Source organism: Periplaneta americana, chromosome 6, assembly GCF_040183065.1.
Source record: "Periplaneta americana isolate PAMFEO1 chromosome 6, P.americana_PAMFEO1_priV1, whole genome shotgun sequence".
Lineage (NCBI taxonomy): Eukaryota > Metazoa > Arthropoda > Insecta > Blattodea > Blattidae > Periplaneta > Periplaneta americana.
This window is the reverse complement of record NC_091122.1, coordinates 170,132,281-170,159,188: the sequence shown is the minus strand read 5'-3', so window position 1 is coordinate 170,159,188 and position 26,908 is coordinate 170,132,281. Positions and strand designations below refer to the sequence as shown.

The 26,908-nt window shown below is 36.4% G+C and overlaps 1 protein-coding gene across 10 annotated transcripts in view; it reads left to right on the top strand.

Annotated features, from left to right (window-relative positions):
- unc79 (UNC-79 domain-containing protein) overlaps window positions 1–26,908 on the top strand; it is a 216,646-nt gene that overhangs the window by 21,569 nt on the left and 168,169 nt on the right. For 8 of the 10 annotated variants that reach the window (XM_069829517.1, XM_069829521.1, XM_069829516.1 and 5 more), the window contains exons 12-16: window positions 6,449–6,572; window positions 9,334–9,478; window positions 12,401–12,570; window positions 19,563–19,784; window positions 22,798–22,953. In XM_069829517.1, the coding sequence (XP_069685618.1) occupies window positions 6,449–6,572; window positions 9,334–9,478; window positions 12,401–12,570; window positions 19,563–19,784; window positions 22,798–22,953 (817 nt within the window). Of the gene's footprint in view, window positions 1–1,508; window positions 1,553–6,448; window positions 6,573–9,333; window positions 9,479–12,400; window positions 12,571–19,562; window positions 19,785–22,797; window positions 22,954–26,908 lie in introns of all 10 variants that reach the window. The other 2 variants (XM_069829523.1, XM_069829515.1) reach the window with 2 other exon arrangements.

The following is a 26,908-nucleotide window of genomic DNA, read 5'->3' as shown; positions in this document are numbered from 1 at the left end:
CCACGAACTGTAAGATTCTTAGTCTTGTCAGAATGTGCAAGATCTTCTCTTGAAATCATTCTGCATTACTCTCGCTCGAAAACAAACTTCAGATCTCTATATTTGTAAGGATGATTATTTTTAAAAAGCTTCGTGTAAATTATAAATCTCATTGAATAGTTATTTACTATACAATTGTTCAAAATTACATTTTATTTCGTGAGTAGGGATGTTTATGAAACGAGGCCACAGGCCAAGTGGAGCAATCCTGTGAACAAAATAAAATCATTTATAACATGTGTATGTTACCAGTACACTATTTCTTAAATAGCCATTCGTCCATTCTGGTATATAAAGACAGTTCCCCGAACTTCTGCTGTTGTATTCTCCCTCATTGTAATAGTCAAACTTGATTGAATTAGTAGCAAGTGGTGGTATAGCTCAACTATAGATCGAGAGGCTCCTGGTTCAAACCCATGTACCCCGTAATTTTTATAATTACTGGTACATTGAATTCTTAATTTTTTCGTATGGTTATCAGTAAAATAGTTGTTGAAGCAATTTATTTAATTTGTGCACTTTCTTTTTTACAAAAAAAAAAAAGTCATTTTTAAAAGTAGGTCTGCCATTGGTTGAACTGCTTCATTGATTGGTTGTTATTGCTTATGTATGACATCTGGTGGGAAATAAATGACAATCAGTGTAAAGAGTTGAAAGTCAGTGTTAAAAATACTTTTCACACTAGTGTTAAAAGTATGTTTCACATGTTACCGTGCAATAGTCAGTTTTTAACATGCTTACTTAGCTTTAAGAGATTTACTTTAGTAATGGCTGTCTAAAAAATAAGTTACAAAATGAATATAACGAATATTGCATTTTTGTTACAATCAGAAAGTGTAATTTATCTTCTTGTTACCATTTTCAAAACTATGTCGATTGTAATTTAACTATCTAATATTAAATCATGAAAATATTCATCAATATGTATTATTGTAACAATCTACTCATTTACTAAGGTTAACTAAAAATTATTTTTAATGTGTAAAATTATCTGTGCTGTATGATGTAAGATACAGAGCTATGAGTCTCCGCAAGTCGTGATGGAAAGTGAATTTGAGCACGTTTAGTCATTGCAGACAAAATAACTAAAGAAGAAATAATTTATATTCCAAAATTGTTTGTGGAGTTCTTAATTACAATTTAGACACTTCAGCTACAGTATGTTTGTCTAAAGCCTACCAGTACATCTTATTCTGCATAACTTTTTTTTTGCAGTTTTGCTCATCTTGTTTTATGGACTTGTGAAACCTTTTCCGAGAGCTAAAGTTGTTGGTGTAATTTGGATTCGTTGCATTTTTATTCCCAGCAAGAATGATTGTCAACTGACTCATTTGTGTTTCGGAGCAATAAGGCATTTTGTGCAAATGAAAATACTGAGGAACTTCAAATTACATAGTAGCTATTAATGTCAATTCCATTATTTATTTAGCATTATGCTTTGATGTTGTATGTATTCTTCTGATTTTTAGAAACATCTGTAGCTGCAACATATTGACCTCTTTTGCATTTGCATGTAAGTATAAACCTTACAAAATAATTTAATGCTTATGTTCTGTATAGAGAAAAGGGCATGTACTAATATATTTATATGTATACATTTAGTTTTGATAGTTAAATTTACTAACAAGGGAACTTTTAATGATCTCTGTCGAAACCTCGTCTCAAACTGCGCATATTAATCTCTATAGCAGATAGACAATTATAGAAAGAAAAAAAAATAGCTACCCATATTAACCATAAGGTTGTGAAAACTTGCTTTGAATGTTGTTTTAAGAAATAACAGTCCATACTTAGAGAGTAGTTGAGTTATCACTTGCCTATGCTGCCATGTAACATGTGACATGACCTTGGGTAATCAATATGATTCGCCAGTTGAGTGAACACTGTCTATTTACTGCCAGGGACTACTCATATTTCTAAGCTTTAATTTACAGTTGGTATGGGCATCTTATTTTTTTGTATTTGTCTATCTGCTCTGAAGTTTTAACAGTATGCATAGTTTGAGGGGAGGTTTCGACATGAGCACATCAATATTTGTCTGGCTGCAAAAGGGTATCTGTCGGATACAGGGGGGAGAGCCATTAATCCTTCTCATTGAAGGCTTTAAGGAACCAACCTGGACAAATACCCAATGTCCCATCCCTACCTTCCCGTGGTGCAGCTGTTAGTAAGCATAATTTTACGAGCTGAACTAAAGGGAGGGGCTACTCATCAATTAGCACTGGTCAGCTTGATGAGTTAATGACTGAATTTGGTATAATTTTCCTCTATTCAATACCTAATTCCCTCTTTACTCTTTCTTATCCAGTCCTCTGACTGAACTCTTACTTTCTTCGACCCCGACAGCATTAGAGCATTCGAGGTCTAGGGGTTCATTTCCCTTTCCTTCCTCCTCTTTCTACTTTTCTGTTCCTAGTGCTGACCTGCTATGGCACTAAAATCGTCCTCCAGTGGCTTAAGGAGGGAAAGCTGGTGATCAACAAGATCTCCCAGCTAGGTCCAATGGACCCGTCGAACAACAGCAGGTGTGGTCCTCCAGACATTCTGGGGGTTGTGTGTGAATGAAGTAGCCACCAAAACGTTAAAATATGGTGTTCACTTAAATCGGCTACAACTTGCCATTTAACCGCTCCAATATGAAATAAGTACCATTAAGGTAAAATTATCCGGAGATAAAATAGTCCCCCAATCAGATCTCTGGGCGGGGACTACTTTAATGGTACAGAATCAACTAAACATCTTACAATGGAATGCTGGTGGCATAACATCAGCCAAGAAGACTGAACTAGACAATATACTCTCAGATAATAATATAGATATCTCCTCAAAATCTGTGCTTCAGTGGCTGGCTGTGATAATATCTTTGAAAAATATTGGAGTGCAAGAGGTCAAATGACTTTATTGTCAAACGCCTGGCATTAGAAAACAACAACATATTTGTCTTGATACTTATCTTTAGTTACGGTACAATAAAAAAAAGCAGTTTCAGTAGTCAGTATGAAAAGAAATACGGAACTTCAAGAACTTCAAGAGGGATGAAACGTTCAGTGATAGAATTGACTTCAAATGCTGAGCTCTTGACTATTTAATCTTTGGCTTTTCTCATTTTGTGTCTGCTTACTTGATAAACATTGTCAATATATAGTGATGTATGTCACATTTTGCAGAAGTTTAAGTATTGTGATAAAGTGTAATGTTTATAAAATATAAGATTGGATCAATAATACTAGGAAACTGCACGCTTTAAGAATATTAAAAAAAACTCCCAAGCACAATTAGCTGATTCTTATGAAAATCAATGTGCTTATTCTATAAAAACTCTCGATAAAAGTTATCTATTGGATACAGTTCAAGATGTAGAAAAATTTAAAGAGTATTTCAGGAGGAATATAAATATTTTAGGAGGTAGGCCTAGTAGTATGGAATTTTCGAGTAAAAAAGTCATATAAACATGTGTCCAATTTTCAATGGTATGTAGATGCAGTTCGAGAGGAAATTAAACGCGGAATAATTGTGGGAAATATCTGCTATTATTCAATAGAGATGGAAATCGAAATTGTTTTAGTTCTTCTTCTTCATCAGGTACTACAACTTCGTAGAAGTTTTGACCTTTTCAACTATTTTCCGCCATTCATTTCGGTCTTGGATGAGTCTTGGCAAATAATTGTTTTAGTTAACTAAAGAAAATTATGTAAAACTAGGGCAAGGAACAAAATTAGCGTAGAGCAGAATTATAAATGAAAATATACAGAAGATAAACAGTATATGAGGGCAGGTAATGCCTATTAATGCATGAATGTCTTTCGGACTTTTATTGGAAGTGATATGGATGATTTTAAAATGAATGGAAAAGATAATGAAGTGGGGCTGCGAGTTTGTTAAAAAAGATTAGTTTGAGTGTATGAAGAAGACAGAAGAGCGGACGTTCATTTGTAGGTTATGAGTATAACAGTATAAATAGCTTTAAGAAAACATAGAGAATGCATATGTCTGAGATGAAAAAAAAAATAGTAAGTAAATACTATAATTAGAAGGTTATGGGTCACCCGTATTCAGCAATGTGGTGGTGAACCAGAGCCAGTAAGTATGATGTATGAATAAAATTTATTCATATTTAATATGAATATTCGATAGAGAATTTTTTGTCATCCAGTCTGCTTTAAAAAACTGGAAGTTAGAATTTGTAAAATAGTTATATTACCAGTTGTTCTGTATGGTTGTGAAACTTGGACTCTCACTTTGACAGAGGAACAGAGGTTAAGGGTGTTCGAGAATAAGGTGCCTAGGAAAATATTTGGGGCTGAAAGGGATAAACAGGGAATGGAGAAAGTTACAAAACGCAGAACTGCACCCACTGTATTCTTCACCTAACATAATTAGGAACATTAAATCCAGCGTTTGAGATGGGCAGGACATGTAGTACGTATAAGTGAATTTATTACTATGGTCAGAAACTGGTGAGTAGGCCTACACTGCCAATATACGTATGATCATGCAGCTTGCTGAACATTAAATCCACGAACTGCCAATGTTGAATTTTATCCCTAAACATTTCGGTGATGTATGTGACATATAAGGGAAATGTTTTTATCAAGCTTGAATGGAAAATCTTTATTACTGTTACTATGATCTTGCAATGATGCGGGATTATTGTTGATTTCTTACGAGACAGAAGAAATTCAATTAAAAAGGGAAAATCTTCGAGAAACAATTATTTGTAAGTGATCTGGAAGGGAAGTGTGGGCTTCATGGAATTTGTCTTTTGTTACTTCTGTGCATGAGATAAAATTTGAACCACTATACTGGATGGGCTCTTCCCATTGGTATGATAACCCTTAGGTTTATAGTTTTACACAACACCTTCTTTTGTTACCATTTTACAGCGTGTTTCAGGAGGAATAGTACATAACTATTTTAGGAGGTCGTAATATGGTTTATTTCAGGTAAAGAAGTTCATATAAACATGTGTCCAATTTTTAATAGTATGGAGATACAGCTGTTTGAATATCATGCATAAAAAGCTTAACATTTTGGTGCTTCTCATGTACAGATATATAACGCCAGAGAGTTCAAGAAGACAGTATTACCACAGTCTACTATATACAGTCACGAAGCTTGGGATGATTTTTTGCAATTCTCGCGATAGTTGCTAGCCGCTTGGAGCGCTGTGAGTACTAGGAACAATAGACTGTGCCACAGCCATCGTGATCTAATACAGGTCGTAAGGCAGACCATGTAACTCGCTTAACCCGAACACATGTAAAATTCTCTTCACATTAAAATAACACAGGCTTGTAATTATTTCTGCAACATATTATGCAACAAGAAGTAAATGGAACTTATAGACACATTACACTAAATAAAACTTAGCAATGATACGCAATAAAGTTATAATATAATATTTCACTGAGCTCCATACACTGAAATAGAAAACCCGAACAAACATTACTGCCTGGTCTAGATCGAAAAGGCTTTGACTGTGCCGTATTTCGCATTTCTGTGAAAAGCTATGTAAACTGTGAAATGTTCGTTATTGGTTGTAATAACTGTAAAGTCCACACCTGTGGAGTAGTGGTCACCGCGTCTGGCCGTGAAACCAGGTGGCCAGGGTTCGAATCCTGGTTGGGGCAAGTTACCTGGTTGAGGTTTTTTCCGGGGTTTTCCCTCAACCCAATATGAGCAAATGCTGGGTAACTTTCGGTGCTGGACCCTGGACTCATTTCACCGGCATTATCATCTTCATTTCATTCAGATGCTAAATAACCTGAGATGTTGATACAGCGTCGTAAAATAACCCAATAAAAAAACTGTAAATGGCTAAAATACAATAATCTGAATAATAATATGGGACAAAGAGACGTTTGTAGTACTATAAATTGTAAGAAAAATAGGTTAGAGTTATCCTTCTTCCGAAAGATCCAGGAAGGTGAGTTTATAGAATATAATATATATTTTATGAAAATAATATATAAACCTTATGTATTTCATATTTCAATAGTGGAAGGAAGGTGTTATTTTTTTTCAAAAGAACACGATATCGAAAGTACAATACATTTTATAGTCTGCTAGGGAAAGAGTCTGTGATGAGGCGATAGTAGCAATCCTGGTGGTGAGCAACTATCTATGTTTGCATATTTAGTAAGTATTGAGCTTCGTGACTGTATATACTAGACTGTGGTATTACAGTGAACAATTATTTCTGATGTTAATCTAGATCTCTCCCTACAGTTTCTCTCGCTGTTATTTTTACTTAAACTTCTACACACAGTGTCACAGTTAAACATTGTATCGAAACGTGTTACACATTTGTTGAGAATTGCCTATATTTCGTAACTTAAAACATAAATTACATGCATTAATATTATGTTTCACAGTAATGCATTACTGACTATGATACTTTATTTTACAGTAAGATTCTGGACCCTGATATGAGTCCACTTGGATTTGATGCAAAGAAGTTATATCGATTTATAGCTATTCGCTTCAAGAAGACATCAGCTAAAGTGCAAGAACAGGCTTTGAACTGGTTGCAGGTAAAATTAATATTCTTTTAGAGCTTTTATGCGTTTATATGTTATTTTTAAGTAAAATTATCTACAATTTGGAATTTCTCGTTAGAGATCTTTCCTTCTCCACTCTGTCCTAGAGTAGTGATCGACAGAATTTTTGTCATCATACTTCTCTAGCTGAAGAGGCGAATTGAAGCCGAAACAGAGAAAACTTAAAACAACAAATAGAGTTTACACTCTTAAAATACAAGTTTGTGTTTTCACGGATCTTTGTAGAGTTTGATTCACCTCCACAAACGTGTGTGTGTATCTAATGCTCTGGATTTAACAATGAAGTCATCATCCTTCTTGCTTCCCAATATTTTGATGGAAGGTCCACAAATGTCCTAAGAGTTTCACAATTAGCCAGGTGCTCCATCTCCATGTCCTCTTCTCTGGTGCACAGTAAGCATTTAGGTGAATTCAGTACTCCAATACGATGGAGGTGTTTACTGAGGCAATCGTGACCAGTAATCAATCTAAACATGGCCACTGCAGATTTTCGAAGTAGATCAGGAATTAGTTTTGGATCTTTGAATAATTCTTTCCATTTTGAATTTTGATGTTTTGCCTGTTCGCTGTAACTTATTCTTTTTATGACTCGCTTTATTGATTCATATGGGAACTTGAAATTTGTTTTTAAGTTGATTTTAGTTCCTTTCTTTGCTAATGTATCCGCTTTCTCGTTACCGTTCAGTCCGTAATGGGCCGGGATCCATTGGACGACCACTTTTTTATTTAGCATTTGAATTTGTTTTACCATGCAATGAATTTCTTTTACTTTTTCCATTTTAGGTGATGTAGTTGAGCTATTGCTTTGTATTTTGACTTTCGTCTTTTGACTTTGCTTTGATGCTTTAAAATTATTTATCTTTATGTAGATTCATACGTATTTTAATAAAATAGAATATTAATTTTGGAAAGTATGAATTGTACAGTGATGTGTTGGAAATGTTCGAAATACCAGTGATGCAATGCGTTTTCATTAAATATTGCATGAAAAATAAAAGTCTTTGTTAGAGACTTCTGATTTTTCGAAAAAGGCATATGGGAAACACCACAGTTTTCACCTGCTCTGAATGATTTAAAGACGACAGAGAATCCGTTGAAGATTTCTTTTTATTCCAGGAGCCGGAATCGGTGAACTTGTGCTATCAGAACATCAGTCATTAGGAATATGCAGGCTTGTATTTAAGCATGAGCGACGAGGGCCCTGGCCCATGGCAGCAAAATTTTGAGAAAATAAAAAAATCGAGCTGAAAATAAATTTTCGATATTTTCCTACTTCACATATGCCTGCTTTAAACAGTAATATATAATATATATTATTTTAATGTACCGAAGTACATATGGTATTTCCATGCAAATATTCTCCGTCATCATACGATGAAAGAGTAATGGAACGGAGAAAAATTCACTTCGGCGCCGGGATTTGAACCCGGGTTTTCAGCTCTACGTGCTGATGCTTTATCCACTAAGCCACACCAGATACAACCCAGACGCTGTGATTTAAGACGGCGCTTATTCCGTCAGATCCCGGCCAACTAGTCACTCATACGGAGTGCACCTCAGCACATGTGTGGACTTCGGTCCTGCGTTCATAGACATCTATGACGTAGTGCAGAGGGCGGCCACTAGAGGGAACCCAAGAGTTGGAGCTTAATCTGAGACGATTCTAACCCGCGTCGGGGTTGTATCTGGTGTGGCTTAGTGGATAAAGCATCAGCACGTAGAGCTGAAAACCAGGGTTCAAATCCCGGCGCCGGAGAGAATTTTTCTCCGTTCCATTACTCTTACATCGTATGATGACGCAGAATATCTGCATGGAAATATCATATGTACTTCGGTACATTAAAATAATATATATGATATGCGTAAATCACTTCGTGATTTAAGACGGCGCTTATTCCGTTGGATCCCGGCCAACTAGTCACTCATACCGAGTGCACCTCAGCACATGTGTGGACTTCGGTCCTGCATTCATAAACATCTATGACGTAGTGCAGAGGGCGGCCACTAGAGGGAACCCAAGAGTTGGAGCTTAATCTGAGACGATTCTAACCCGCGTCGGGGTTGTATCTGGTGTGGCTTAGTGGATAAAGCATCAGCACGTAGAGCCGAAAACCCGGGTTCAAATCCTGGCGCCGGAGAGAATTTTTCTCCGTTCCATTACTCTTTCATAGTAATATGTAAGTTAAATTGTTATTATATGTCACTTTTTGTTTACAGTTTGCTAAATTTGCATAAGTAAGCTGGTAGAGGGCGCAAAATTTTTTTGTGCCAATGGGCGTAACACTGCCTAAATAAGGGGCTGTAAATATGCCCAGTGAAACACATTTAAATCTGTATGCTCTACAGAGAATTTAACCAAAATTCTGCATATATGCGATTTGTTGTGTTTATTTACACAAAACTTGCCCATGCTTGCTAACAGACGAACAAAAATAAATTATGTGTCACAGTCTTCTAGATAGGGCAAAGAGAGAAACAGAATTGTTATGTGATAATACCATATTCTGTTTTCAAGTTTTTTTTTTTTTCGTTTCTTTTTGCTTGTAATCAATGATTCTGAATAAAATTTCTGCTCATGAATTCTGAATAAACACTGAATGGTTTTATGTGTGAAGAAGTTACAGTTACGTTTTATTTATTCACACATTTTACTTCTATTCTGAAAAAATCAATTGAAATTGTAATTGTACAGATATATAGTGTGTAAATTTCTAATAATTTTTGTGATTTTCAGACATTAACGGTTCTGGAAATAGTGATCCCCCTTTCAGAACTATTTTCCATGTTTAATGACGGTGTCAGGGTAATGAAGGGCAATACCAAAGATGAGAAACCAGCCAAATCACATAAACATGAAGAAAGCGGAAGAAGAGGCAGCTGTGAGTGAAATCAATTATTATTTCCTATAAATCTGCTTATATTTATGAGTATGGTATTCATTCATTCATTCATAGTGTTCTGCCCGAGGGCAGAGCTTTCTCTGCAAACCCAGCTTTCTCCAATCTTTCCTATTTTCTGCCTTCCTCATTGTCTCCGCATACGATCAATATATTTTAATGTCGTTTATCATTTGATATCTTCTTCTGCCCCAAACTCTTCTCCCGTTTACCATTCCTTCCAGTGCATCCTTCTGTAGGCAGTTTCTTCTCAGCCAGTGACCCAACCAATTCCTTTTCCTCTTCCTCAGTTTCAGAAACATTCATTCTTCACCCACTCTTTCCAACACAGCTTCATTTCTTATTCTGTCTGACCACTTCACACATTCCATTCTTCTCGATATTCACATTTAAAATTCTTGTATTCTCTTCTCTTCACTTCGTCGTAATGTCCATGTTTCTGTCCCCCATACAATGCCATACTCCACACAAAGCACTTCACTAGTCTCTTCTTTAGTTCTTTTTCCAGAGTCCTGCACAAATTGCTCCTTTTTCTATTAAAGGCTTCCTTTGCCATTGCTATCCTCTTTTTGACTTCCTGGCAGCAGCTCATGTCACTGCTTATAGTACACCCCAGTTATTTGAAGCTGTCCACTTACTCTATTGTCTCATTTAGAATTCCTTTTCTGCTGACAACGCCATTATTGTAATGTGTGTGTGTGTGTCTAATGCTCAGTATTTAACAATAAAGTCATTCTCCTTCTTGCTTCCCAATATTTAGATGTAAGGTCCATAAAATATTCCAGAGATTCACAGATGGCATCTTCTTTATTCAACCAATTCCTTTTTCTCTTCCTGATCAGTTTCAGCATCATTCTTTCTTCACCCACTCTTTCCAACACAGCTTCATTTCTTATTCTGTCTGTCCACTTCACGCGTTCCATTCTTCTCAATATCCACATTTAAAATGCTTCTATTCTCTTCTCTTCACTTCGTCGTAATGTCCATGTTTCTGTCCCCCATACAATGCCATACTCCACACAAAGCACTTCACTAGTCTCTTCTTTAGTTCTTTTTCCAGAGTCCTGCACAAATTGCTCCTTTTTCTATTAAAAGCTTCCTTTGTCATTGCTATTCTCCTCCTGACTTTCTGGCAGCAGCTCATGTCACTGCTTATAGTACACCCCAGTTATTTGAAGCTGTCCACTTGCTCTACTGCCTCATTTATAATTCCTTTTCTGCTAACAACGCCATTATTGTAATGTGTGTGTGTGTGTGTGTTTGTGTCTAATGCTCAGTATTTAACAATAAAGTCATTCTCCTTCTTGCTTCCCAATATTTAGATGTAAGGTCCATAAAATATTCCAGAGATTCACAGATGGCATCTTCTTTATTCAACCAATTCCTTTTCCTCTTCCTGATCAGTTTCAGCATCATTCTTTCTTCACCCACTCTTTCCAACACAGCTTCATTTCTTATTCTGTCTGTCCACTTCAGGCGTTCCATTCTTCTCAATATCCACGTTTAAAATGCTTCTATTCTCTTCTCTTCACTTCTTCGTAATGTCCATGTTTCTGTCCCCCATACAATGCCACATTCCACACAAAGCACTTCACTAGTCTCTTCCTTAGTTCTTTTTCCAGAGTCCTGCACAAATTGCTCCTTTTTCTATTAAAGACTTCCTTTGCCATTGCTATCCTCTTTTTGACTTCCTGGCAGCAGCTCATGTCACTGCTCATGGTACACCCCAGTTATTTGAAGCTGTCCACTTGCTCTACTGCCTCATTTAGAATTCCTTTTCTGGTAACAACGCCATTATTGTAATGTGTGTGTGTCTAATGCTCAGTATTTAACAATAAAGTCATTCTCCTTCTTGCTTCCCAATATTTAGATGTAAGGTCCATAAAATTTTCCAGAGATTCACAGATTTTTAGATGTTTCATGTCCATGACATCTTCTTTATTGCACAATAAACATTTAGCAGAGTCCAATAAGCCAATTCGATGTAGATGTTTTGTAAGACACTCATGACCAGTAATCAGTCTGAACATGGCCACAGCAGATTTTCGTGATAGATCAGGAATGGATTTTAAATCTTGTAGTAAATTGTTCCGTCTTGAATTTTGATGTTCACTTGGAAAATTAGTGTGGTAATTGCTGTTAATTTTCCTTTTGATAACTTGTTTTATGGACTCATATGAAAAACTGTACTTCTTCTTTACGTTTATTTTAGTTCCTTTCTTGGCCAACATCAGCTTTCTCATTACCATATATTCCATAATGGGCTGGGATCCATTGGAGAACTAAGGTCTTATTTAAATTTTAACGTACAATGGATTTCCTTAATTTTTTCTGATTTAGCAAAAGTAGTTGTACTAATTGCCTGGATTGCAGCTTTGGAATAATATAAGAGAACTATATTTTTGCATTTCTCTAACAAAGGAAAAACATTTTGGAGAGCTGCGTAAATAGCTTCAAGTTCACCATCAAAATTTGTTGTACATTTGCCAACATTTTTATAAAATGAAAAATATTGTAATGATAACTGTATGAAATGAAATATTGTAAAATGAATGCCTTCTCATCTACAAGATTGAACACATGTCATTATTTTTGATAGTACAGTTTTGAGCTCGAATATTTATGTAGTATAAATATATAAAGGACTTTTTGCAGTTAGGAGAAAGGTGTTTATTTGTCTTACTTTTAATTTGTCTACATTTATAATGATGTACCTTTGAACTATTAAATGTGTGATGAAATTAATTTAAAAAAGTTATTTACTATGCAAGACAGAATATGGTACTTTGTGGAACTGTTGTTTCCTTTATACAGTACAACATCAAGTGCTAAATGGTACACATTATGTAAGAAACATCTATTTCAGTATTTACATCATGTTCATGATGTTTTTACCGTGTACAGTGAAAGATATGGAAGATGTCTCTCCCTCTCCTGTAAGAGATGATTCTTCTGGAAATACATCTGGCCTTTCTGATGATGAAGCTCCAACTTCAAGGCATGTTGAATTTGAGACTGATGCGGAACTTACTCTGTCATGTTGCATACTCATGCTGGACGTCCTACTTAGACAGGTCAGACATTTGTGGTCAACTTTATGAGAAAAATATTTATAACATAAAACTTTTCTGAATGCTCTTGTTTAATTAATTAATTGTAGAAGGTCATTTCGTTTAAGAAACTGAAGAGGCTTACCACTATTTGAAATAATGAATTGTTTTGAAATACTGTTTCAAAAACTATTAAATATAAATGTGTTTTACAGAAGAACCTCGATTATCCATCTCTCGATTAACCGATCATCAGATTATCTGATGGTCTTCCCATTTTTCCCTCCTATTTCATCAGGAAAATTCAGCTAGAATTCGATCTACATGCTTGAATATAAAGTAGGTAGCAAGACATCCCGTGCAAGGCTACTATGTAACTGTAAACACGTGATTAACCATGCTCATAACTTCAAAATCGAAATGTGTACAAATATTCCTTTCTTTAGCATTGCCATTCACAGTAGCTCACACCTCCACATTGCAATACAAGAGCAATAATTTAGACATTAAGGAACTTGCAGAAGAATTTTAAGGGTTTGAAGAGAATCATCAATCAATCTTCGTAATGTATCCAGCTGTTTGCTGACAACATAAAGTCCACTATAGTCCACTGTAGTCTATTCAGTTGTTGTTTTTCACGACAAATGAGGGGTATTTTGATCGGTGTTCATTATAGATGCCTGTTGCTAGTAGCCAGAGGTGGGGTGTAGTCAATATATACTGCAGGGCTGTGTCTTCTGCAACTGGTACTGATGATTTTAATTTACTTCTTTTGTGGTTTATGGATGGACAGTATAGAAGAATGTGTTCCAGATCTTCGTCATGATTATTACACCACAAACAAGTAGGATTATCAGAAATCTGAAATCGGTGTAGGTACAATTGAGTGACAATGTGACCTGTTCTGGCTCTTGTTAAAAATGTTTGAACATGTCTGGGCAAGTTTTTGTACATTTCCAGGTCATTTGGTTTCTTTTGTACAGACTGTAAAATTTTTCCTTTGCCAATTGTTGATCCATAGGTTTATAAAATGAGACTTTACTGAAGCAAAAGCACTGGATAGAGATATCACTTGAAGAGGTCTTGGTTGCAAATATGTTGCCTGTTTTGCAATATTATCGACTTTCTCGTTTCCAGGTATACCACAATGACTAGGTACCCATTGAAATGTTATATCCTTTTGGAGTTCTTTTAGTTTACTTAGTTATTTCTGAATTGGAATAATTCTATGTTTGAAGAGAATGATGACACTGGAAGAATATTATAATAATAATAATAATAATAATAATAATAATGATTTATTTAACCTGGCAGAGTTAAGGCCATACGGCCTTCTCTAACACTCAACCAGGAGTAAAGACTGCGTTACAAAAACACTACAAATTTACAAATTACACTACAATTTTACACACAAAATTGAATAAGATAATAATAATAATAAAAAATAAACAACAAATAAGAAGAAATCGGACATAATATATAACATACAGAAAGAAAGAAAAAAGCATAATAATATGTGAACAGCAGGTCAAAATAAATGAGGCATACAAAAAAAGACAATTATTCATAATAATAATAATAATAATAATAATAATAATAATAATAATAATAATAAAATAAGAATAGTAATAATGATGATGATGATGATAATAATAATAATAATAATAATAATAATAATAATAATAATAGTAATATTAGTAATAAAATAGTGCAGTACAAAGTATACAGTGAATACAATATTTCTAAGTACACACAATAAGGAAAATTAAGATTATATATAGCTCAACTTATCACATTAGAGATATAACATTATCGGAAAATATGAAAACAAAAATATAAAATAAATTGAATATCATTAGAACATAAAAAAAAAAAAATGTGAAAACGTGGAAACATGCAATACAACACTTGTCATAATAGTAAGTTAGTTTGGCAACTCGTCATAAGATAATTTTCTAACTTTGATTTGAAAGAATTCAATGTTCGGCAGCCCTTGACTTCAGGCGGCAGAGAGTTCCAGTGACGAGAGGTAGCAACAGTGAAGGATGAGGAATACAGAGACGATGCGTGAAGTGGAATTTCTAGCGTGTTATCGCGTTGTGATCGAGTATTAATATTATGATAGCGAGAGAGAGTATGAAATCGAGCGAATAAATAATAGGGGGATGAAGTGTGCATAATTCGATATAAGAGAGAAAGTGAGTGCAGATTTCTCCTCTCATGTAACCTAAGCCATGATAACTTCTTGAAAGAAGGTGAGATATGATCATAGTATCGAACATTACAAATGAAGCGGACGCACGCGTTATGAACACGCTGTAGTTTCTGAGCGGAATCAATCCTGAGATCACTGAACAAAACGTCGCAATAATCGAAGTGAGGTAGAATGAGTGTCTGTACCAGCGTCTGTTTTAATTTAGATGGATAATGATACAATCTTTTTAGTGAATGGAGAATAGAGAATGCCTTCTTACATGTATATTTAATATGCGTATCCCAATTGAGATTAGATTCGAAATGTACTCCGAGATTTTTGACGGTAGAGCTAAACGGGATGATTGTTTTATTCAGTTTCACAGGCGGAATATTCAGGTCGTTGACTTCAGGAATTAATCTACGGTTCGCGAACAGAATAGCCTGTGATTTACATGCGTTTAGGTTAAGCCCAAATTGTTGAGACCAGGAAGAGATGGAATCAAGATCTTCATTCAGACTATTAATGCTATCGTTTAGTGCGTCGGGACGGGCTGAAATATACAATTGAACGTCGTCTGCATATATTTGATATCTGCAGTGCTTAAATGAGTTGGAAATTCCATTTATATAAATAGAGAAGAGCAAGGGGCCTAATACTGATCCCTGAGGAACTCCTGTATCTACAGTATGCCAGGATGAGAAACGATTATTAGATATGACACGCTGCTGGCGGCCAGTAAGGTAGGAGTACATCCAGGTGATAGCACTATCAGAAAGGTGTAGCGTTTGTAGTTTAGTTAATAGTAGATCGAAGTCAACAGAATCAAAGGCTTTGCTATAGTCCAATAAAACTAGTACAGTAGCCTGTCGTTTATCCATGGCTGCGCGTATGTCCTCAGTAACATTCAACAAAGCAGTAGAAGTGCTATGGCCATTTCTGAATCCTGATTGTAAAGGGTCTAAAAGATTAAATTCTATTAGGTAGTCTGACAACTGCTTATGAATGATGCGTTCCAGAGCTTTAGATAAAACGGGAAGAATGGAGATTGGCCTATAGTCTTTTGCAGAAGTAGGTGAATTTACTTTAGGAAGTGGGCGTACCAAGGCTGTTTTCCAGAGTTGCGGATAAACAGACGTGATAATTGAAGAATTGAAAATATGAGTTATTACGGGAAGCACGACATCGACTAACTTATTGATAAAGACTATGCTTATGTTATCAGTGCCTTGTGCTTTAGATTTAATGCTTTTAAGAGCCCTTCTTACTTCAGAATCAGTAATGTGCGAGAAGAAAAATTTTTCGCGAGAAGGTGGAGGGTTAGCTAGGAGAGTATTAATTGTATTTCGTTTTGACTGTTTTTCAGGTCGTATAGTGGGAGGTGAGGTAAAGTATTCATTGAGTTTATCAAGCGGTATGTTTATAACTTCAGCTTCTGATGCTTTCTTCCCTACTCCCATATCACGTAAGTTATTCCAAAGACACCGAGGGGGAATGGACGGGTCGACGAGACTCAGGGCGTGACGGCATTTAGCATTCCTAATGCTTTGTGTGGTTTTGTTTCTAAGTTTTTTGTAGTTGTTAAAGTTTTCGGCAGATTTGTTGTGTCTGTACTTCCGGAAAGCAGCGTCACGTGACGTCATAAGATTACGAATACTGTCATTCAGCCATGGGGCAGGTCGGTGAGTGACACGTCTCTTCTTTAAAGGTGCATGTTTGTCGAATAATTGTATTACCATGTCATTAAAGGTGGCAACTTTTTCGTCAACTGTAATTAAATTAAAAATAGTATGCCATGGCATTTGTAGGGCGTCAGAAATTAGTTGGTCGTTGTCAATGCCTTTTAGATCTCTGTAAGTAATTACCTTAGCTGCATTTTTTGGGCACTGAAGAGAGTACTCGGCAAAAATAAGATCATGACCAGATATTCCCGGAACTGGTAACTGTCCTGAGGTTAGAATTCTATCAGAATTATTCGTAATGATTAGGTCAATTAAAGTATCAGAAGTAGGTGTGTGGTGGGTAGGATTGAGTGGAAGAATTGTTAGATTGAAAGTTTCGAACAAATTACGCAGTTGATTAGTCCCATTTGATCTGACAGCCAGAAGATTAATATTGAAATCCCCCATAAGTAAGATATGTTCATATTGCGGTAAAAGATCGGCTAACGGGCTTTCTAAATCGGATAAATGTCCAGCTTTGGGAGGCTTATAAATAACTGCTAAGAGACATTTATGAAGACTTGCTTGTATTTCTACGAACAAATATTCGGGTCGTAATGCATCGCCTTGTGATTTTAGAATAATTTTAGGGTGCAGATCATTCCTAATATATGCGCAAACTCCACCCCCTCGTTTGTATAATCTGTCATTTCTACATAACGTATAGCCGTTTAAGTGAACGAGTGAGGAAGACAACGAGGGTTTTAGCCACGTCTCGCTAACAAGAATACATTGGACATCTATATTAGTGAAAATAGAAGAGAATTCCTGGAAGTGAGGAGTAATGCTTTGACAGTTTAAATGTGCTACTTTCAAAGATTTGGGGTCAGGTGAGAAAGACTGCTTTAACAGCTGAGAGGTAGACAATAGAGGGGTTGGGGAGGATGACAGACAAGTGGATAGAGTTGTGGGAACAGGTTGTCGACAGTGAGGAGGGTCGGGGAGGCTAGACGAGCCATCAGCCTGAGGGCATGCCACAGAAAGCGGGACGATATAGGCAATAGTGCCAACCTAACTAAAAATAGACTAAATTTACTGAGGTAATGTAATGCAACTAAATATAGTATTACTACAATAATTAAATAATTAGTATTAAATTATTAAACTATTACTTTCTTAATATAACAAACAACTTATGAGGAGTTGCCTTGACTTACTAATTATGTATCTCAGCCATACGGGTGATCCTTCTTTTCGTGTCGCCGCTTTTTACAATGATGACGCCGTCTTGAGTCCACACGTTGGTTTGTCCAAATTTGGTAATCGCTTCGCGTAAGATGTTGTGGCGAGTTTTCGTCAAGTCTTCCCGAATTGTCCAACCAGAATTTTTTAATTTTCTTTTGTTTCGGAAGACCTCACTTCTCTTCCTATAACTAGCGAATTTCACAATTATTGGTCTGGGTCGATTCTCATCTCTCCTACCAACTCTATGACTTCTATCAATGTCGGCCAGACTCAAGTCCACCCCTACCTTCTCCGCCACACTAATCGCTAACACATCGGTGTCCTCACCATTGTTCTCACCTACACCAAAAATACGCAGACACTGGCGTCGCTGATATTGTTCTAAATCGTCCAGTTTGTACTCTAGCTCCTCGATCCGACGATCTTTTTGCTCCAGAGCACTTTTGAAGTCACTAATTAAGTCTTTGTTGAAGTCAAGATTTTTCTGGAGTTCCACCACCACTGCACTCGTCACCGCGTCCTTGATCGTGTCGGCGAGAACTCGTACCATGCCCGCGTCTTGTAGCATGTCCCGTAGCGCGTCCTTCACCACTCGTTGCACGGTAGATTCAATTTCCTCGATTTTTGGGCCACGGGGAGACATGTTGATGAAATGTAAAGACAAATGAAAAGCTTAGTACAAAGAAATAAAACTGTGCTAAAAATATTTGGCCTGTGTACAGACTCACCTGCTAAAAATCACCGTTTAGTCAAGAGCCTCACTCGCGTGGTTATTCACTGTCCGCCATTACTCAGAATATTGATGGAAGACATTAAAAACTTGGTGGAGCAAAATGACCAATTCTTTGATGTGGATGAAAAAACATTAATTTTTTTTAATTGTTTTATTTTAAGACCCTTTGTCGACTGCGATGGTTATCTAGCGTCTGAGTGAAGTGAAGGTGATAATGCCAGTGAAATGAGTCCCTGGTCTAGCGCTGAAAGTTATCCAGCATTTGCTTTTAATGGGTTGAGGGAAAACCTCGGAAAAAACCTCAAACAGGTAACTTGTCCCAACCTGGACTCCCTCGTTTCATGGTCAGACTGCTGTTACTCCACAGTGGTGGACAAGAAACATGAATCAATTGCTGGATACACACTTAGTGCTTCCTGAGTATGAAATAAAAGGTCTTGATGACATTATTGTTGATCCTGCGTGCGAGACTATTATGTGAGTGACAATGACGATAATAGAGGGAAAGTGGTGACAATGATGATAATAGAGGGAAAGCGGAGATAATGCTTGATTTGCGTGTTTCATTACAAACTGCACTTGAATCAGCAGAGGCCTCATGAAGTTTTTAAGCAAGTAGATGACATTTACTAAAGATTATTATTATTATCATTTTTTTTTACTATAGATTTTTTTTTTCCCCCTTTTGGTCCTACAGAATATATCTGTTAAGGGAAAAACACTGGAGGAGGAGAGTTCGATCCAGAGCTGTGGATTGGACTTCAGTGTAGCTCAATGGTGAGAGTGCTTGGTACGTAGAACCAAAGACCCGGGTTCGATCCCTGGCGCTGGAGCAAATTTTTCTCCTCTAATATTAATATTAATATTAAAAATATATGACACTTCTTTCCCGAACATTGTTTTATTTCGGAGAGTTAGAATGGAGATCAGAAAAAAATGCTGATTGTAAAGTTCACAAAATAGTGACTGACTGGTTTAAAAGAACATGAAAATATGGTAAGAACAAGTAGAATGGATTATCTGTCCAACCATTCCTCTGTTTCTGTTCATTTCATCGGATAATCGAGGTTCTGTTATACTTAAATTCCGTAATATGTGCTTTTCCATTTGAGTAAGCATCTTGTTAGCTGTAATTAACTTTTAGGATAAAGAAATAAATATCATTGTGTTGAATGTGCTATAGATGGAGCTCCAAAAAATACAGAAGCATAATGGCGTGCTTACTTCACTGTCAGAAGATGTCTGCCAGCTTCTTAAGTGTATGGTGTCAGCGTCATGGGTTGGTGCCCACACATGTGCATCCAAGAATGATTGTATTTTCTGTGAGTCTAGTGTAATGTGGCACCAGTTGGCACTGCAGCTGACTGAGTTCTTGGCACCCGAAAATCCTGTGAACCCTCCAGATGTGAGTAGTAGTGATATTGTGTGTAGTAAGCTTTTCTCTATTAACAAATATATATTGCAGTTGAAATATTCCATTAATAGAGATGTGATTTTGTGGTGATTATTTTATCTCTATTTCTGTGCTTATTTTATCATGATATCGGTGAATATTGTGAAGGTTTTTGTTAATACAAGGGAGAATCGAAAAGTAACGAACAACAATTTTTTTTGGTAACATATTTAACAGATAAGCAAAACGAAATAATGCACAAGAAAGCTACAGGTTTTACCTATTTTTCGATATATAAACCAAGTCTGTCGACACATTTCTTCCATTGTGACACCATATTCAGTACACCTCGTTCATAAAGGCTTCACCAATAATCAAAAATGTATTTAAAAATAGGCTTAAGGACTTTACTAATAGACGGTAGTATATTATACACACTATTTAAAGGGTGTAATTGGTGTTTGTTATTGAAGTGTTGTATCAGTGAAGAAGTGTGTTGTGTAAGTTAAGTGTGTTTCTGACAGTGAAGCTTTATAGTTTATAGTGGCAGTGCAAAGTATTTGAACAGTGAAATGTTTATGAAGTGTTACTGAAATCAGGATTGAATCAGTGAAATGTGTCTTAGTTCCAGTGCAGTGAGTGAGTTGTCAGCGAAATGAATGTAGTGCTGAAAGGTACTTGTGCAGGTATCATACTTGTGGGTTTTAGTTCGAACTTAGGGTTAAGATACAAATTAGATGTACTTTAGATGTTATTTTAAGTGATCGTACTTCATTTAATTTAGGATGCTCCCTGTTGTTGTTGTTGTTGTTGTTGTTGTTGTTGTTGTTGTTGTTGTTGTTGTTGTTGTTGTTGTTGTTGTTGTTGTTGTTGTTGTTGTTGTTGTTGTTGTTGTTGTTGTTGTTGTTGTTGTTGTTGTTGTTGTTGTTGTTGTTGTTGTTGTTGTTGTTGTTGTTGTTGTTGTTGTTGTTGTTGTTGTTGTTGTTGTTGTTGTTGTTGTTGTTGTTGTTGTTGTTGTTGTTGTTGTTGTTGTTGTTGTTGTTGTTGTTGTTGTTGTTGTTGTTGTTGTTGTTGTTGTTGTTGTGCTGCTGCTGCTGCTGCTGCTGCTGCTGCTGCATTTTTTATTAATTGTGTTTATTATTGTCATTATTGAGTGTAATTAGTTACCACTGCCAACAGGTATATACCCATTTACAGTGTGAATAAATACATACATAAAACTCCGTTTTCTGGGCATATAGCCACCTGCACACTACTATCTTCACTACTCCATCTGAACCGAAGTGTTGGCCTCGTAGGAAATTTTTCTTTGCTCCAAAGAGGTGAAAGTCAGACAATGCAAGGTCTGGACTGTAGGATGGATGATTGCCACCTCAGTGTCTCTGACATTGGATGGTGTTGCAGTGGTCACTGGTCAATTGGAACGTGCTTCGTCGGTAAGATTTACTCAGTCCTCTTCGAAGAACCTGCACCCACACAAAATGAACTACACCACGCTGCTCTTCAATAGTAGACGATGCTAGCAAATGCACTATCTTTACTCAGTAGTCACCACTTGTTCCACCAGGTTGACACCTGATCGAACCATTGCTGTCTTTAGCACAAGATTCAAACTATCTGCCAACTTTGAACGTCTTAACCAAAATAGTATTTCATAAAAAAGTTGTGCGTTACTCTCCGATCCTCCCTCGTATTTCGTGAAAATATGAGATTACAGCATGCAAAATTAATATTATGTATAACAACATGTACAAGTCCAGTTACTAATTTTAATTGTTACAAATTTCCTGCTCATCAATGCAAGAGGTATCTTCCCACTCGCAACTCTTCAGTTACTGAAGACTATAAGGAATTTCAGAAGACTTGATCGAACAGTTTGTGTTAGCCGCTTTGAAAGTCACTCACCATTTTAGGAACCATCTATACCAAACTACAACTTACTTAACACGTCATTGCATGTTGTATTTTAAAAATGTGTTTCTTCTACATCTTTTATTATTTCTTGAGTTTGTTTTCCTAAAGGCTAGTTTCCATGAGGACACTAGATTTCGCAACTAATTTCATGCTAATTTCATGAAACTGAAGACACTTGTGTATGCTGTAGTTTCATGAAAACTTCCATATTTTTCTTCAGTGTTGAATTACGATTAATTATTTATGTACATAGGTACCATAACAATAACTATATATATACTGGGTGTTCAGTTCAAAGTGTGTCATGGCTCGCTGCATGCTGTCACGTGGCTAGTCGATGAGCCTAGAGAATTCAATCTTCCTACACTTCTGCAGAGGTGTATTACTTATCTGCCAGAGAAGTTGCCTAGCAAGTACGGCGTTCATTCTGAAGAGTACTTACCGATACATACGGTAACACCAGTACTGGCAATAATGTGAACTGTTTCGAAACATGTACTGAGATGAGTTTTTTCTTACTGTCGGGATATGGGGAGAGGGTTAAGACGATTACTTACGTATTTGTTGACATTAACTTCGATGGTCAACATGGACACGGAGCATTTGATTTGTATTGTGGAATGTTGCCGTACGCAACCGATGATAACAAATACCCTGCGTATGACTTGGCCGCGCAAAACACAGTTCGAAAGAGGTTATGATAGACCGTACAGACCGCCATCTGTTGCTACGATGTTCAAGTTATACCGTACACATTCTGAAGTTCAGATTGAACACGATTAATAGGCAACTTCTCTGACACAAAAGCTGAAACTCGCTTCAAATCGCTGACTCATCAACAGTGACGTCATGACACATTTTGAAATGAACACCCAGTAGTTAATGTCCGAATAAACATTATTTGATTAAAATAGATCGAAACTTTATGTCCACCTTGTATTTCACGCAATGAAAATATTATTATTATAGAGTGTATATATACATATATACGTATATACATCTATAATGTGTGATTTTGATGCAAATTTTGTATGCCATTACTACACATAATCTCATAGTTTATAACATGTTTCCATTATGAACAAAAACGATGAATATACCATGATTACAGTCACGTATAGAGGAGCAAGCTGGCGAAGAAGGTGGCCATGGACGCAAGAGCCCACCAGAATCTGAGAAGAAGTCAGAGTCAAAGCCGGATGTGGTCATCAACATGCCAATCCCCGAGTTCCATAGTGTAGGTGTGGTGCTGATGCACGTGCCTCATGTACGTCCACTCTGCTTCTACTTGGCACAATCTTGCTCAGCCCAGTCTGCTCTTTATTTGCGTCACAAGCCGCTGTCAGTGCACTGGGGAGATTAACTGCTTTTGTGGACACAACATTCCGGGCTTTAAACTGAAGTAAATTTGGAGTAAATAAAGCAGATCTCAATTACGAACACTTTATTTTGCTTTATGAAAGACAACTGAAGAATGTATTTAAGTAACATATTTTGTTAAATGACTATAAAGACGACAATAATTTTTATTGACTAATATTAATGTGCTAAGCCAAGGATGGACACGTTAGGGTTGTCAGGAAAGATAAACAGAGAGAGGGGTTAGAGATACAAGTCGACATGACATGCAGATACAATAACAACCCAAGTTAGTTAAGGAACTGGCGGACTTGGGAATTAGAACCTTTCATTGTATTTGTCGTTTCTGTTCGGCTAGATCAGTGTTCTGCACCTTTTTCTATTCACGGCACACCCTAGACAGTCCCAGACTCAACATGGCACACCAAAATGTTAAGCCCCTGAAAAACATATAATGTGACTCTCTTAATATAATTACTTAATGTAGTCCACACCTGTGGAGTAACAGTTAGCGTGTCTGGCCGCAAAACCAGGTGGCCTGGGTTCGATTCCCGGTCGGGGCAAGTTACCTGGTTGAGGTTTTTTCCGGGGTTTTCCCTCAACCCAATATGAGCAAATGCTGGGTAACTTTCGGTGCTGGACCCCGGACTCATTTCACCGGCATTATCACCTTCATCTCATTCAGACGCTAAATAACCTAAGCTGTTAATAAAGCGTCGTAAAATAACCTACTAAAATAAAATAAAAAAATTACTTAATGTAATCAAATTTATTGTTATTATTAATATTATTATTCTTGTAGTGTAGGCTTTCACGGCTGGAGTCTATAGATCTAGATTCATTTTCCAGGCTGAAAGGCCGTGGTTTGTTGGCTGGTTTTCGACCAGACGTTTTGTCTGCAACTGCGGCAGATATCTTCAGTGGAGTGGTATCCGAGGTCGCAAAACTCTTCTTGGCGTACCTGAGGCAACTGATCCTGTGGCTGGTTGTGCGGGCGTATTTATAGTGCAACTAGCGGGCCGAGGCCTGTTGTCGCTGCGGTCCACGCCGCTTTGTTCGCTGCTCCCGTTCTGGGTTCCGTCCTTCTGTTGTAGTGGCTTCTTATCTGTTCTGTTTAGGACCGGGTACCAACATTTGTTTAGCTTTACGCCTTCTTCCTTGCGATTAAAGTTGTTGTCATGTTTATAGATTTCAATCGCTTCTCTATGTAGACGGGGGAAGAAGTGTGTCGTCGTGCTCATTATTATTATTATTATTATTATTATTATTATTATTATTATTATTACTATTACTATTATCATCATAAAACACAAATAGACTCTTGCATTTATTAACAATTTATGAACTTCAGTGTACAAAATACACATTTCTATTACTAATATTAAAGTAAATAACTCTACTCATATCTTCAATGTGATACTTGGGCCTGCTTAGTGAAACTTCTGACTGCTCTTTATTTTCTTCTTCATAATGTCTTTGATGTCACTGGACATGTCACTAACTTGGCAGGTATGTAGGTTCATATGCATGTAGGTTTTACGGGATACCGAATGGCCTATATGCAAAAATATGTTTATGAAAACAAATTAATTTTAATTTAATTTAATAAATTTCTTGCAATAATAGGTAAAAGTTCGCGTTACACCTTTCACCTGGTGAAGGCACACCAATGTGTCATGGCACACTATTGCAGAACACTGGGCTAGATAATGTCATTCGTCATATTTTATTTTTCGGAAAGAAATGCACTTGAGGATAATATATTTGAGGAACAAGATATTTAATAAATGTAATCGATTTATTAAGATCTAAAATTATGTATACTTAATGGTAAAAAGAAAAAATTAATAAACATGCACAATAAAACATTACAAACAAACTGAAATGGTACTCATTTCATATTGGAGTGTTTTTTAAATGGCAAGTTGTAGCCGATTTAAGTGAACGCCATATTTTAATGTTTTGGTGGCTACTTCATTCACACACAACCCCCAGAATGTCTGGAGGACCACACCTGCTGTTGGTCGACGGGTCCACTGGACCTAGCTGGGAGATCTTGTTGATCACCAGCTTTCCCTCCTTAAGCCACTGGAGGACGATTTTAGTGCCATAGCAGGTCAGCACTAGGAACAGAAAAGTAGGAAGGGTAGGAAGGAAAGTGAAATGAACCCCTAGGCCTCGAATGCTCTAATACTGTCGGGGTCGAAGAAAGTAAGAGTTCAGTCAGAGGACTGGATAGGAAAGGGTAAAGAGAGAATTAGGTATTGAATAGAGGAAAATTATATCAAATTCGGTCATTAACTCATCAAGCTGACCAGTGCTAATTGATGAGTAGCCCCTCCCTTTAGTTCAGCTCGTAAAATTATGCTTACTAACAGCTGCACCACGGGAAGGTAGGGATGGGACATTGGGTATTTGTCCAGGTTGGTTCCTTAAAGCCTTCAATGGGAAGGATTAATGGCTCTCCCCCCTGTATTCGACAAATACCGTTTTGCAACCAATCAGTCTCCTAACTGTCCATTGTGCAACTGAAATCAAGAAATGGATTCAGAACATCTCAAAATCTGTGCTTCAGTGGCTGACCATGACAATATCTTTGAAAAATATTGGAGTGCAAGAGGTCAAATGACTTTATTGTCAAACGCCTGGCATCAGAAAACAACAACAACACAAACTGAAATGGCGACATGAAAGGAAGTACGGTAATGTCTTATCTGTATTGCTAATTCAAGGTGTAAGAGTAACTTCTTAAAAATAAAACTTAGTAGCATTAAACACACTTCTACTTTTGAAAGTAGATTTATTAAATCTACATACTTAGACTTCAACAAACAAAATTTAATAACACAATCTCAAGGGAAAAAATGGAACTCTCTGCATCAAAATCCACAGTTAATTCCCGATTTACCACGAAAATCGTCTGTAGCTGCATTTAGATTGGCAACAGACCATGATTGTTTGGCCAAACACCTGCATAGAATTGGAATATATCAGTCCCCTAACTGTCCATTGTGCAACTCAAACCAAGAAATGGATTCGGAACATCTCAAAATCTGTGCTTCAGTGGCTGGTCATGATAATATCTTTGAAAAATATTGGAGTGCAAGAGGTCAAATGACTTCATTGTCAAATGCCTGGCATTAGAAAACAACAACAACACTTTTGACCTGCAGTGACTATAGATTCACAATAGACAGGATCCGTTTATCTTATAGATTTAATGATTACTTGAAAAAAATCAAATATAGAACAGTATCTAAATTGACGAGAAGTTCCATGGCTTAAAATTGTTTGCAACTTCATCTTCAGGGGAATAAGACATTTTCCCTTTAAAATGTAATTTGTTAATTTGGTGTAACTTAAGTGAATACAAATAAATATCTAACGAATCATTTAATTAATTTTCCTGGATTTATAACAGATTAAATTTTAATTATGTTACATTCTCTATTTAATTAAGTTCGTAATTATTATGTGACAACATATAATGAAGCCTAGTTTTGTGTCCACAAAAGTTTATAGCAACGTAAGGAGCTTCTATTTTTTATGATGCTTTGTAAGAATGGTGCCTGTAACTTATTTACAGTTTTTTTTTATATATTATCGTACTTATCATGAGTTTGCTTCTTCCTCTATTTCCTTATCATTTTCATTAACACAGTCATCAACATTAACCATTCATGAAAATTCATTAAAAAGACATTTTAAAACAGTTACCAGTAAAATAAAAATAGTGATATAAACAAAAGATATCGAAAATAATGTCATAGAAAGGACACGCAGATGAGATATACTTCCACTGAATATTTTGATTGAATACATATCCCTGTATTAATTGAGACAAAATTTACAAACACAGAATC